The 13,719-nt window shown below is 37.4% G+C and overlaps 1 protein-coding gene across 4 annotated transcripts in view; it reads left to right on the top strand.

The window, feature by feature from the left end:
* The window catches only part of LOC109097504 (bromo adjacent homology domain-containing 1 protein-like), a 34,299-nt gene extending 23,898 nt beyond the window's left edge, over nt 1-10,401 (top strand). For 3 of the 4 annotated variants that reach the window (XM_042742522.1, XM_042742524.1, XM_042742523.1), the window contains exons 3-7: nt 3,318-3,691; nt 7,266-7,425; nt 7,505-7,584; nt 7,930-8,021; nt 8,108-10,401. In XM_042742522.1, coding sequence (XP_042598456.1) covers nt 3,318-3,691; nt 7,266-7,425; nt 7,505-7,584; nt 7,930-8,021; nt 8,108-8,291 — 890 coding nt within the window. In that variant the 3' untranslated portion in view covers nt 8,292-10,401. The remainder of the gene's footprint in view (nt 1-3,317; nt 3,692-7,265; nt 7,426-7,504; nt 7,585-7,929; nt 8,022-8,107) is intronic. The other variant, XM_042742525.1, reaches the window with a different exon arrangement.
* The last annotated feature ends 3,318 nt before the right edge of the window (nt 10,402-13,719 follow it).

Here is a 13,719-nt window from a genome sequence, read left to right as displayed (position 1 = left end):
TAATGCAATCTAATTTAAGTCATTTTTATGTATGCAGAAGTTGAAAAGTTCAGAGTCAGTCACATTAATGACTTACAAAATGGATTAACAGTGACAGTAAAGAGTACATTTTTACAAATGTTTCTATTTCAAATAAATGCTGATCATTTGAACTTTCTATTCATTAAAAGAATGCAAAGAAACAACTGTTTTTAGCACTGATAATAAGAAATCAGTCTCTTGAGCACCAAATCTCATTGAAATATTTAGTTTTTCTGCCATATCTGTTGAAATATGAGGGGGAAAAAAACTGGATTTTTCACCAGATGACCTGAAAATCTATATTTGGAAAGAATTAATCATACTAGAGTTAAAATTATTATAATTTTTTTTTTTGCTCTCCAGATTTTTGTGAAATTTGTGAGAAATGTGTTTTTATAGCTGGCCTTTTGCAAGAATCAACTCAAACCACTTTCAAGTTTTTACAGGACACATTCCCACTGTTTGTGACTAATACAATATGACTACAATAATAATAATAATCATAACTTTATTGTGATTATTCTGAAATAAAAATTTTAAAAAGTTATATATTCTTAAATTGAGTAGACTTGTTTTCATAATGACATCAGTATGTAAAATAACGAATAACTGAATTGTACAGAAAAAAAATTCTGATATGGATTGAGTGATTTCCACATTCATCATTCTACACCATGTTCATATCCTCAACCTTGACCCAGTCTCAGTAGCAGACGTCTTTGTGAATGAGCTCACGCAGTCTCTAAAGTGATTGATCTAAAGGTATACACAACAAATACAGTGACTTTAAGGGATGTCGAGAAACCCCATCGAGGTCGCATCAATGACTTGAAATGAAAATTCCCTTCCCCAGTCACGTCATGGCTACATGTTCCCTGTAGTCTGTTCGCTGCTGGTTCGAATGTGAGTAATTGCCACAGGTGGGGAGGGTGCTGGTTATTTTTGTTGGCAGGAGACTTGAACTGTCAGTTCATTGTGAGGTGGCAGCTGTGGTCTCGCAGCCGCTTGTGAACCTCGGCGCAGGCAGGGACCTCTGCAGACATGCTCCCTTGTTGGTTTTTAACCACACGGCTGAGTTATACAATGTAATTTTTCATTCGCCGTAATCTCCGTTAATGAGACCGTAATCTGACTCTCTGCGGGTTTCTCTTTAGGTACAGCATGACTTTACCGTGACAAGACAAGCAAGCAAAGCAGAAGCATTTTTAATACTACGTTAAAGCTGGTATATTTGGTTTGTTATTAAATGAATGTTTAAATTGTGCAGTTTGTGAAAGTGCAAAGCTTTATACTTGAAAAGATACTCTCACACAATCTGCGGTACTGAACAATTCAATACTGTGTGCACTGAAAGCTGTGTATTACGAGAGTGCAATTTGATTAAAGCTGTCTAAATACTGTAAGGAGAAGTGAAGTTTCCTACCAATAATGCTTCTTGCTTGATTGAAGCTACAATGACTGCATTATTCCTTAAAAGCGATCTCTATACACAGAGGCCAAACCCTGTGAACAAGGTTATCTTAAGTATTGTTATCCTTTATTTGTGGAGACAGAGTTTGATTACTGCTCCAACCGCATGTCATTGTGTGCACTTAGTCTGAGGGCTGTTTGATTTGTTCAGAATTGGTGTTCAATTTACATTTGTTGCCTCTGTTAGATTTTCAGGGATTCCAGATTGTAATAAAATGTCTGTGTTTGCTTTTTATTGATGTCAAACCTCGGGGATGGGGAGCATGATAGTGCTGATAGATCTGTCCTGCATGCCTGATTTTGCACGAGAGGTCCCTGAGGAGAGCTATTATAGAGTTATCCTTCTTTCTTCTTTAGAGTGGGCAGTAACACGGTCATTAAAAAAAAAAAGATAATTGAAATGATTTCAGATAAGTCACTCAGTGCCTCCACTCTCTGACCTCCAACCCTGTGCTGATTTGACCTCATATATAGACTGAACTGCTTTAAATGACTGAAAAATAAAACTCAGCAGCCTCACCAGATTTCCAGTTTAATTTAAAAATGGAAAACTTATCATTTCATTTAGAAAACCTTTTAAAGGAGTAGTTCACTCCTGAAAAATGAAAACGTGCTCACCCTCATGACATTCCAAACCTGTTCCAAATTCTCATGTCACCCATTCTCTGTCTATTGGTGAGCAAGTGATATACAGTAATACCAAACAAACTCCTCTACATCTTGGCTGGCCTTAGGGTGAGTACATTTTAATGAATAGATTTTGAAGTTTTAAAGGTCAGTTTTTAACTCTGCATGCTTCGCTCCCAGGCAGACCCCGCACAGACTGTGTGTATCCCCATCCATAATATAACGCGGACAGGGAGGAACACAGCCTAAAACGCAGTCTGACCTCGCCCTTCAAATGCTTTGTCTTAGTCTTGGCTTTAGACATAATGGAGCTTATTGGTTGAGACAAACAACACTAAATAAGACTCACAACAAAGAGTTGACTGATACACACACACACAGATCTGTCATTATTTACTCACCCCCATGTCATGGCAAATGCATATGCTGAACACGAAAAGAGAATCTTCACATTTTTCATACAACAACAGATGATAAAGACTAATTTAGTGCATGACACATTGTATTCACTACTTCATGCTTCTGTAGTGGATTTTTTTTTTACATTTTGGAACTGGTCACAATGAACATGTCACTGTATGTGAAAAATAAAGGTGTGAACGGGAAACCTTTTGTGTTCCATGGATAAATTAGGATACAGTACATAATGGTAGATATTTAATTTCTGGGCTAAGATGGACTATAAATTCACATTTCTTATCCCTTTTCATGCAGAATGCATCACATGTACAAGCTCACACCTCAAATTTCCTCATCACTATGGGAACCGCATAGGCAATTGACAGGAGGTTTCCTAAGATTGGCTCATCCACGCTGAAATTTTGGTTATGTTTTTTTAGATGCCTACACAAACATTCAGCAGCACCCTTGGATCACAGCAATTGGATGTTATTGGACTGATAATGCATTGTCATTATGTTGGAAGTTCAATTATGTATTAATAATCAAGTGTTTCACTGTTTTCACATTTCTAAATTGATGTGTAGTTCCTGTCATAAAATCCAATCCCCTGTAGGGTGTATATAATTGTGGTTACAGGCTTGTAGCTTTGCATCTGACACACTGACTCATTTATGGCTGCATTAGTCTGCTGTGTTGTATTACATGCAATATGGTGTTTGTTTATGATCATAAATGCATGTTGAGCATTTTATGAACTTTTATGAATTTTATTATTCTTGCTTCCTCTACTTCTCTAGAAGACTACTCTTACCCCCTGGATGACCACAGCTCGTCCATCACGATGCCTTCTGCCCTGCCTCTGTCCATCTGCCCCATATCCAGTGTGCCTCCACCCACCCAGTCAGTGCCCCACCTGCAGACGCCTCTTCCCGATGCCGGTCGACCCCAGGTGCAAATTAGAGTGGGACGGGAATGCCCTCAGAGGGCCAAGCCACCCAGTGGCTCTCGTTCTGGGGTGCAGGAGTCTGCTGTTTGCCCCCACATTAAGGATGGCCAGCTGGGAGCGGGCCATGGCAGCGGCGCTGCCAAGCAGTCGAAGATCAGCCGTCGCCGGGCAACAAACGGCTGGCTGCCTGTTGGTGTGGCAGCAGAAAAGGAAGTATTCATCGTGGTACGTATTTGAGTTGCCCTGTCCTAGGATATTGGAAGTTTCTTTAAAAAACATTTAGGTACCCAGAGCAAGACTTAAAGCAGTGGTTCATTGAGCTTGCGTTTATTCCTGACAAATGACTTAGTAATGTCCCAGGCATTTCCTTAGAACAACACTTGTGAAATGTCAGTAGGGCTGGGCAATATAAAAAAAAAAAATTATATCTCGATATTATCAAAATTTTTACGATATATATATCTCGATATGTTTGCAGTTGCATTTAAATAATAAAAAACTCTAGACCAAGTCATCACTTATTATTTTTTATTAAATGAACACATATATATGTAACTGAAGTAGTGCATTCTGTCAACTTTTTTTAGTGCATGCAATTCACAATTTACACTGTGCAACTGGGGGAAATAATTAAACTGGGGTAAGTATTTTTTAAAAGTTTTTAGCTAAGAACACATTTCTGTCTACTGTCTCTGGTTTAAGAGAAGCTCTGTGGCAGAAAGCTATGTTCCCAATGGCAATAAAACCCTCTCAGATGGGGAGCTAGTTGCTGAAGCACATAGGTATTTCTTATATATATATATATATATATATATATATATATATATATATATATATATATATATAAATTAATTAATACCAAAGACTTATACACTCTCTATGTCTATATTATGAACACTGGTAAAACGAATGAAAAATATAACAGTGACATTTCTAATAGTAATTTCACATTGCCATGGCCTATGTTTCTCTTTTCACACAACAGTGAATGAGTTTTGCATTTATACATTGCATTTATACAACGACCATAATCGCAAACAATACAGTCGAGATCTCATGACAGAACACAGACCGGCTGAATGATGTTTTCATTTAGATCGCTAAACTCCAGCTTGTTTGTTTTTCAGATCATCTGCGGAGGCGCTTCTGCAATGAGGAGTGAGTGCGTGCGCATGGTTGCCAGATAGCTTAAAATAAGCAAAAAAACAGAAAGAAAATGTATCTATGTAACAGCGAAGCTCTGATTCGGGGATTTGAACTCTTGCTATCTGGCAACCGCACTAATGATAGCTCGCGTGGTAGAGGAGTGTAGAGCAGTCTGCAGTAACATGTTCTGTTTTTTGCACATTCGGCGCGTTCTTTTGGGAAACAAGTATGACTGAATTTGAAATAATCGATATTCATGATATTACATCGTCATCAAAATTATTGCGATATTATTGCTAATATTCGATATATCGCCCAGCCCTAAATGTCAGTAGTAAACACTGTGAATTGCATTCATTGGAAATGGCATTATTATTATTATTATTATTATTATTATTATTATTATTATTATTAAATTCTAGTGAGGTGCTTTTAAACAAATATTTCTAAACATGTTTTAAATAGCCAGTGGGCAAACCTCAGACAATGAGCGGTTGTGTTTCAAAAATGTTTGCATCATATTGCTGTTTCTATTTCTCCATTTTAGCATTTTTATGAACTAGAACATCTGTATTAAATTGAGTTTATGAAATGTTTATACACGACACTTTAGGATTCAGAAGGCAGTCTGTGTAGTCGACCACACTGCTGACTCATGACTTTACTAGGTCTATGGGCTGCTCTTTGGGGATTTGGATACTAGTCCTAGCCTTGTCAAATAGAGAAATAAAAAAAAAAAAAGTAATTTTGATGAGACTACTGTGTAATCATGGTATGTGTCAGCCAAAACAGAATATTACAATGATTACTGAAGGATCATGTGACACTTAGGACTGGAATGGCTGCTGAAAATTCAGCTTTTCCATCACAGGAATAAACTACATTTCAGGAATAAATTACACTTATATTCAAATAAAAATTATCTTAAATGATAATAATATTTTTACAGCATTACTGTTTTCACTGTATTTTTGTTTGAATAAATGCAGCCTTGTTAAGCAAAAGGGACTTTTTTTCAAGAACATTTAAAAAAAAATCTATATTCACCCAACTTTGAATAGTAGTGTAGATATTTTAAGTAGATCTGCACTCAATTCAAATATCTTTTTTTTTTTAATAATTTTAGTGGCAGTGCTATAATTATAATGTTGACAGTGTGCTGTGCTTATTTATAGTGTGCATATTTCAGTTAATCTCCTTTAAAGTGCCTCTCCTCTGGCCCACATGTTGCATTTGTAAGACATCAAGTGTCAAGTTAAAAATACTTTTTGATATGCATTTTGAGACTAGTCATTCAGGCAACCCACAGACTACTTGACTAAGCTGTCTTAAAGGGTGTCATATGATGCTGCTAAAAAGAACATTATTTTGTGTATTGGGTGTAATGCAATGTGTTCATGCGGTTTAAGGAGAGACAAAACCAATAAAACCCATTACAAACAAAGTATTTGTTGCATCCAGTGGGGACATAACTACTGATTATAATGACTTGTGCTGTGTTTTTACACGTTGCGTTGCGTATCGTGCCACGTAAACATAAAACCATGTCTGCATTTGTGATCGGAGTAACGACAAACAACAAGCGCTACTCTACACTGCTCAAAACTCGCGTTCGTATATTCAGTGGCAAATCCTTTACATATGAAAATGTACTTACAGGCTGTGAGTCAGCATTATTTGTCCGAACACCAGAATTGTAGGCTACTCTTTCAGGAAATAGTCCTCGTCCTCTGTTAAATGCGCTGCACACATCGGAATATTTGGGTTGAACTGTTCTGGAACAGTGTTGTAAATACAACTTTACCACTGATTTCTAGTTGTGTCATCTTTTGGAATGCCAAACAAAGTAGCTTCGCTTTCACAACGAAACACACAGCGTCTCCACAATATGACGCGGCGGCAGTGAGAATAAAAGTTACGACTTCTTTCTTTGCGTGAACATTTGGGCAGCGTTATGCAAATCTTCCCACATCGTGACATAGACATGTGGGGGCGTGTTAGAACGAGCAGTTTTAGGAGGGCATGGTTGACTCTTAACTTTTATAAAGAATATCTCTTTGGATTTGAGACTTTAGTACATGGTGGTGTGGACGTGGTGGTTCGTTAGGTTTTGGGGTTGCATACTCAGAAATTTGTGCTCTGCATTTAACCCATTCGAAGTGCACACACACAGAGCAGTGAACACACACACAAACTGTGAACACACACCCGGAGCAGTGGGCCGCCATTTTTATGCTGCGGCGCCCGGGGACAGTTGGGGGTTCAGTGCCTTGCTCAAGGCACCTAAGTCTTGGTATTGAGGGTGGAGAGAGCGCTGTACATTCACTCCCCCCACCCACAATTCCTTTGGACTGAGACTCGAACTCACAACCCTTCGATTGGGAGTCCGACTCTCTAACCATTAGGCCACGACTCCCCTAAGTCTTTGCAGTCTTTGATGTTTTTTATGTATTATTTGTGTGAGAATGGAAAGATTGAGGTTGAATCATATGACCCCTTTAAGAAAAGCTTTAATTAATCAGGCTGGTTTCACATTGAGCTCTAATTGGAGGTTTTAAAATTAAAATTAATTTTTCAAATATCTGACATGATCCAAAAGTGTATAATAAGATAGAATGCAGTGTGTAACTCTGTATTTTTCCTTTCGTTTAAGGCTGAGGACTCCACATCCCTGCGCAGGTGCTATGAAGCAGTGCAGAGAGATGGAGAGGTGATCCGGGTCAGAGACACAGTGCTACTGCGCTCAGGTCCCAGGAAGAAGTCCTTGCCTTATGTGGCCAAAGTCTCTGCCTTCTGGGAAGACCCTGAGTCAGGTAAAACTTTTTCTGAACAATGTTTTCTCTAACACATCAACAAAACCCACAGAAGAGCTCATAATACTACTACTTTCAGGGGAGCTGATGATGAGCTTGTTTTGGTACTACCGCCCAGAACACACTCAGGGGGGTCGCAATCCCAGCATGCACTGTGAGGTGAGTCTAGAATTGTTCATGGCACAGCAATGTGGTCCTCTGGGGACTAGCAATGTCAACATTTGGCTTCCTTTGATTATGAGTTTCATAGAGGAAGTAGGCAGCACAAGTTTCCTGTGTTCACTAAACCACTGAAATAGGGACACTGGACAAACAAATGACTCCCAACACTCTCAAACACGTTATGAACACTGTATCTATACTATAATTCATAAATGGATGTTTTAAGTTTCAAAGACTGCATTTTTTTCTCAGTGTATTTGTTGCAATATTTATTTTATACGTTTACAGCATGGATATTCCCTTAAGTTGAATATAAAATATTGATGGTGTGTACATTTCCAGAATGAGATTTTCGCATCTCGGCATCAGGATGAAAACAGTGTGGCTTGTATCGAGGATAAGTGCTATGTGTTGACATTAGCACAGTACTGTAGGTGAGCGATCGTATTTATCAGCTCATTGCAAGTGTCAAATGTATCATATCCTTTGTATAAATTGAGTGTGATTTTGAATGTTTCAGATTTTGTGCCTTGGTGAAGTGTCGTGAGGAGGGCTTTCCCAGACTTAACTCCCTGGTCCCTCCTTCCAGCTATGTAATTCCAGCTCATCGTTGCGTGCCCAACGACATCGACCCCGACTTGGTGTTCGTCTGCCGCCACGTTTACGACTTCCGCTACGGCCGTCTGCTGAAAAACCTGCAGTAGGTCTGAATGGAGCCATACACTGAAACCAGAATCCAAAACGTTGTGACACAATCAAAGCCCTATCAACTGGATGGCCACAAGTCTTTAGGGAGTTGTTGTTATTTTCTGTTTTCCCTTTAGGATAAATGCTCTTGGCGTAGCACTTCTGAAAAAAGTTTCAACTGTTATCCCTTGTGACTTTATAGAATGGCATTCTGAGCACAACTACCTTGAGTTCAAAGGTACCGATCGCCAAAATGTGATTTTTCACGCCATGAATTTGATTATTTATTTTTGCAGTTATCTTTTATATTTGCTGAATGAGTGTAAAAAGATGAAGAAATTAATGCAGGTACATTAAGAATTACCTTGAATTATGGAATAGAGTTCTAATGTTCTCTCTTTGGAAGTAAACGCACCCTAATCTGTAGATTGAAGGCTAAAATATTTATTTTTACATAAATTGAACACAAGCTCCGTCTTTTAGGAGGCACCAATCAGTTTGATCCACAACGCAATGGCCAGTCATTCATTCAGTCATCCTAACAGGGGGTGGGGAATCACAGAATTATCGTGGCGGACCAAATATCCCAGAATGCATTTGGTTAACTTAACATTCTGTTGATCGACCAATGAGTAATGAGCTTTCATCCTCCCGTCGCCCATCATGACTTGCCTTATATCCAACACAGAGGTTCCCCGTTTTCTGCCTTCCCAGCAAACCAAAGGTTATCACGCCACTCCTTAACATCCACCTTCGCGACTTCATTAGTTTGCACTAAAACTTATCATTCACCGAGTCAGCAGTCTGACTCACCTGCTACTGATCTCCAATGCAGGAAAATACTGTGTATTTGTTGTACGTGTACAAAGAGATACGAGAAAACTCGCTAACTGTCAGTTACAAATGTGAATGGACAAACTTTCTGGCGCGCGCAGGCCTGCTTTCAACATGTGCCCTTTGCTTCTCGTCCTACATGGTAGTTTTGTTACAAGATCGCTAATTACGATATGAGAAAGCTGTTTTATATGGTCTGTTTGTGCCTTTAAATAGTTAACAGTCTGCTATGTGAAGAAATACTGGGTGGGTGACTGGTTTTGTTTTTCTTCAAGCCTCTTCACTTTTTTGGCCTGCTTGTTATGCACCACGATGTTATCCGTGCTAAAACGCATTGATAAGATTGTCTGATCGCACTATGCTGACCTTCACACTTCCCTGTTTTGGACTTGTTTTTTTTTGAGGACTTTACAAAAGATGGAAAAGTTAAAGAGTGATATTGTACTCAAAAAGGTGAAACTCCGATGGATTAGGAGACATGTTTGTTTTTTTTGTTTGTTTTTTTACATCAAGATAATTTGTCTTAGGTTAACAACTTTTTTTGTGTTCAGATATGCTTTAAAGGTATTCTTGAATCCATTCCTTTCATGTTATTGAGATCTGAGTGAATATTAATCAGTCATTGTGATGAAGATGAGATATGATTTTTGTCATTTGGTAGTTATAATCCCTTTGCATAGCCTATATATATATATAAATATATATCATGCCCAACTTCAGTAGTGTTGACCAAAATATACAATACAAAAAAAACAGAAGTGAAATAATCTCGTCCTGATCTTCCGTTTAGTTTTTTTGAGTTATCGCAGTAAATGTCATCTCCTAGCATCAGAAATGCCAGTTTAGACGTGTTAATCCCATAGCGGTTTCGCGGAACATTTAAGCAGAGCTCTTTTTGCTTTGGTTGGTGGTGTGGTTAAGTAGACTCCTTAATGGTTGCTGTTTGTGTGAAGTTGATGTATTTTTGAAATGTATACTTCGCTGGCAGAATGTTCTGGATGGCAGATACATCATGTGTACCAAAACAAGGAGAGAAGGAGAGGCTTGCATTCATTCCTCTGTATACAAAACTAACCATGAATTCCAAGCTCTTTGCTCCTTTGATGAATGGCTGTTTGTGTGTATGTGGGCGAGCGTGTCTATACAAATATATATATATTTCAGTGCAGCATGGAAGTACTGGGCATTCTTTGAAATAATAGATCTAGCACAGCGCATTTGTATTATTTAAGATAGAAATGTATATTATAAGAGGAACATATTTAAAAGGAATAAATAATATATGAGCATCAAGTTCTTTGTCTCGTTTGTTTAGTTCCTTGACTTCTGATGTATTGTCGTCGATCCAAATAAAGCATAAAGCACATAATTACATATCAAATACTGGTTGTATGATGTTAACAGCTTCTCAAAGCCATCCTGAGGAATCTATGTCAAAAGATTCATAAAAAAATCCATATTACATAATGAAGTTTTTCTCAGTTGTGTGCAGTTTTTTCCTGTAGTCTCTGTGTGTTGCTATAATCTACATTAAATCAATGTTCAATTAATATGTGTATTAAAAGACCTCATCACTATTTGTAGTAGACAAATATGATAGAGAACAGCTCTTCAATTTTTAATTGACAATGAATGTCATTTTGGTGAATATCTTTATATAGTTAAGACAACACAAGCTGCACTGGTGCAGTGTTACCACAGGGTGTCATGCCGAACCTACCATGACCCTCTTTTGCAGGACAGCACTAACTCCCAATACTAGCTATTGCAAATACTTAATATTGACAGTGAAACATCCACCATTTCTATGTCCTTTTTAATGCTAATCAACAAAAACACTTTTGTTTTTGACATTTAACTGCTATGCATTTTAATCTGGGTTGTTTGGTTGTAGGATGTATTTACATTTATGCATTTGACTTTTATCCAAAGTGATTTACAGTGCCTTAAAATTGAATCCATCTACTAGTTGAGCTACAGGAAAACATCTACATTTACATTTAATGTAAACAAGAACTGTTTTAGAGACATCTGTTTTTAAAGCAATAGTTTACCCAAAAATGAAAATGTACTCATTCTCAGGCCATCTACAGTAATTACATGTAAATGGATTTCTTTCTTTCTTAGGGAAAGATTTGGAGAAGTTAAGCATTACATCACTTGCTCACCAAATAGATCGTCTGCAGTGAATGGATGTGGTGAGGAAATAAATTCATCAAGACATTTTTAACTTCAAAAATATGAGTCCATAATCCATAAGGCTTCTAAGGAGTGAAATAAAATCCATCCCCTGTTGCTCTCTCAAATAAAAATCTACCAATCTACCAAAAAGCTTTTTTGAACTTTTTTTGCTTGTAAACAGTGCTTGATCTGTGCATATTTTTCCCCTGATTCGGAGGGGGTGACTTCTTTCCCTGGAGAAAGCAGTTTTATGTATAGAGGATTGTTTGAAGCTTTTCGCTTCACAGGATTGTGTAATTGATGGACCAGAGTCATGTGGATTAGTGTATTTATCAGCTGTTTGAACTCTCATTCCGATGGCACCTGTTCACATCAGAGGGATCCACTGGTGAGCAAGTGATGTAACGCTAAATTTCTCAAAATCTTTTCAAGTGAAAAAACAAACAGGTCCACATCTTGGATGGCCTGATGATGAGTAAATGTTTAGCTAATTTTCATTTTTGACTGAACTGTTTCTTTAGTGGTCATCTTAGTAGCCGTCCATTTCATGACTTCTGAAATGAATTTTCCTCCTTGACATACTCAAACTCTCAGTGCCCTTCAAGCATAACCAATCCCAGAACCAAAGTGAAATCCACTTGTGGATTTATTTTGCTACCTGGATCCTTCAATCCTCATGGAGACCAGTTTGGAAAGTACTTCCAGCTGTTTTATTTATTTCCTTACACAGGTTTCTGGCCGGAAAGGCAGTTGTTCTTCAGGTGCATCTTATATGATGCTCAGCACACATTTTACAAAATCAAATTTCCATGCAGCTGACCTTATAGAAATATGGGTTGACAACAGCCATTTACGATGGCATTTGATACATATTTTGAGTACAAATATAAGTGTACATTTGGTGAATTCTGTATTTTTGTTCATTAATATACCTGAGCACAAAAGACAGCGTGAATGGAGTTCACTGCATGAGCTAAATTAGAATCACTTGCAATCTTTTGTTTGCATTATTAATGATCTATGTGAAAAATTATGTTGATGTCTCTGAAGCAATAATGATGTTTTTGGTTTTCATTTACGCTAATGTTGTAAGATAAGCACATTTTGATGTTGCCATCTGTCCAGTGAACAAATGCTTTCATTGATTCTTACAGAATAATTGCTGTTTACCCTAAAGAGTAACAGTTGCTGTCTATTTTAATCATTTCAGTTTTGTCTGTTTACTAACTGATCAGAAATCATATAGACATGCTATATTTGGATCTGGAGATATTTTGACATTTAATACATTTCAACAATAAAATGTTCTTGGTCATATGCGTAAATCTGGTAAATGCACCTAGACTGACTTAGAATTAATGTTTAATTTTTAAAATCTATTCATAGCAGGAAAACAAATCATTATAAAATGCAGATGTTTAACATGCAGAACTAAAACAGATCTATTATTTATTCCCAGTCCAGTGCATAAACAACCCCACAACATATTTACAAACTATTTCAGAGCTGTAATCAAATCTTAGATAATGAAAGAAAATGAAAGGAAACAAAATCAAATTTGCAACTCATCCCTTATCAAGCAAATGCACACAGCTACAGATTCAAAATGTGTCCATGGCATTTAAATCTGTAAGTTAATTGAGCAGGTAAGCAGCATTATAAATATTCATGAGGCATCTGATTTATCAGCATATCATTTGTTGTATTCCATCTCACGTATCACTGTGAGAGACTTGAATGGTGCACCTTTTGCTCAGTCCCCTGAAATGAGATCAGTGAGTGACTCAAAAAAAATGAGGCTCTGGATCTGAGAAGCGAGAAATATCCCCATTGCTCACATCAGCAGCTTCACGAATGTGTGAGAGAGTGAATGAAATCAAGCAGCAGTGTCTCTACCATTACCTCTGTCTGCTCTTCATTACAGGCTGTTTACGTTGACGCATAAAAAAACATTCATATGCATTTTTTCTGTCCTTGTTTTTTTTCAGGCAAAATAATCAATCCTGTATTGATCTTTTAATGTCAGTTAAAGAAATATATATGTTTTTCCCAATATTTCCGAGATGGCAACAGATGCCTCAGGACAAAAATGCTTTTGTGTGTGTGTTTATTCCTGGAAATTCTGTTGCACACACTGATTTGAAACCTTATAATACAATTTAAAAGAAATAAATACAATTTAAAATATGTAGATTTTAAATCATAAAAAATGCAACAGTTCAATAAACAGGAAGTTAATACTGAGTAAATTGTTTTACACTCAGTATGGTATTTTTTGCTCTGTCAAGTGAGTCAAAAAACAATTAACCATTTTGTGTCTCTTAGCAACCCACAGTATGGTGTTTGGTTCTGGAATGAAGTGGTGTTTGAATCAGCTGAACATGTTCAGTCGGTGAAAACAAGTGCAGACCAACGCAAAGAGACACTGAC

The sequence above is a fragment of the Cyprinus carpio genome, chromosome B17 (assembly GCF_018340385.1).
Source record: "Cyprinus carpio isolate SPL01 chromosome B17, ASM1834038v1, whole genome shotgun sequence".
In the NCBI taxonomy this organism is placed as follows: Eukaryota; Metazoa; Chordata; class Actinopteri; order Cypriniformes; family Cyprinidae; genus Cyprinus; species Cyprinus carpio.
This window is presented reverse-complemented; position numbering and strand designations above follow the sequence as displayed.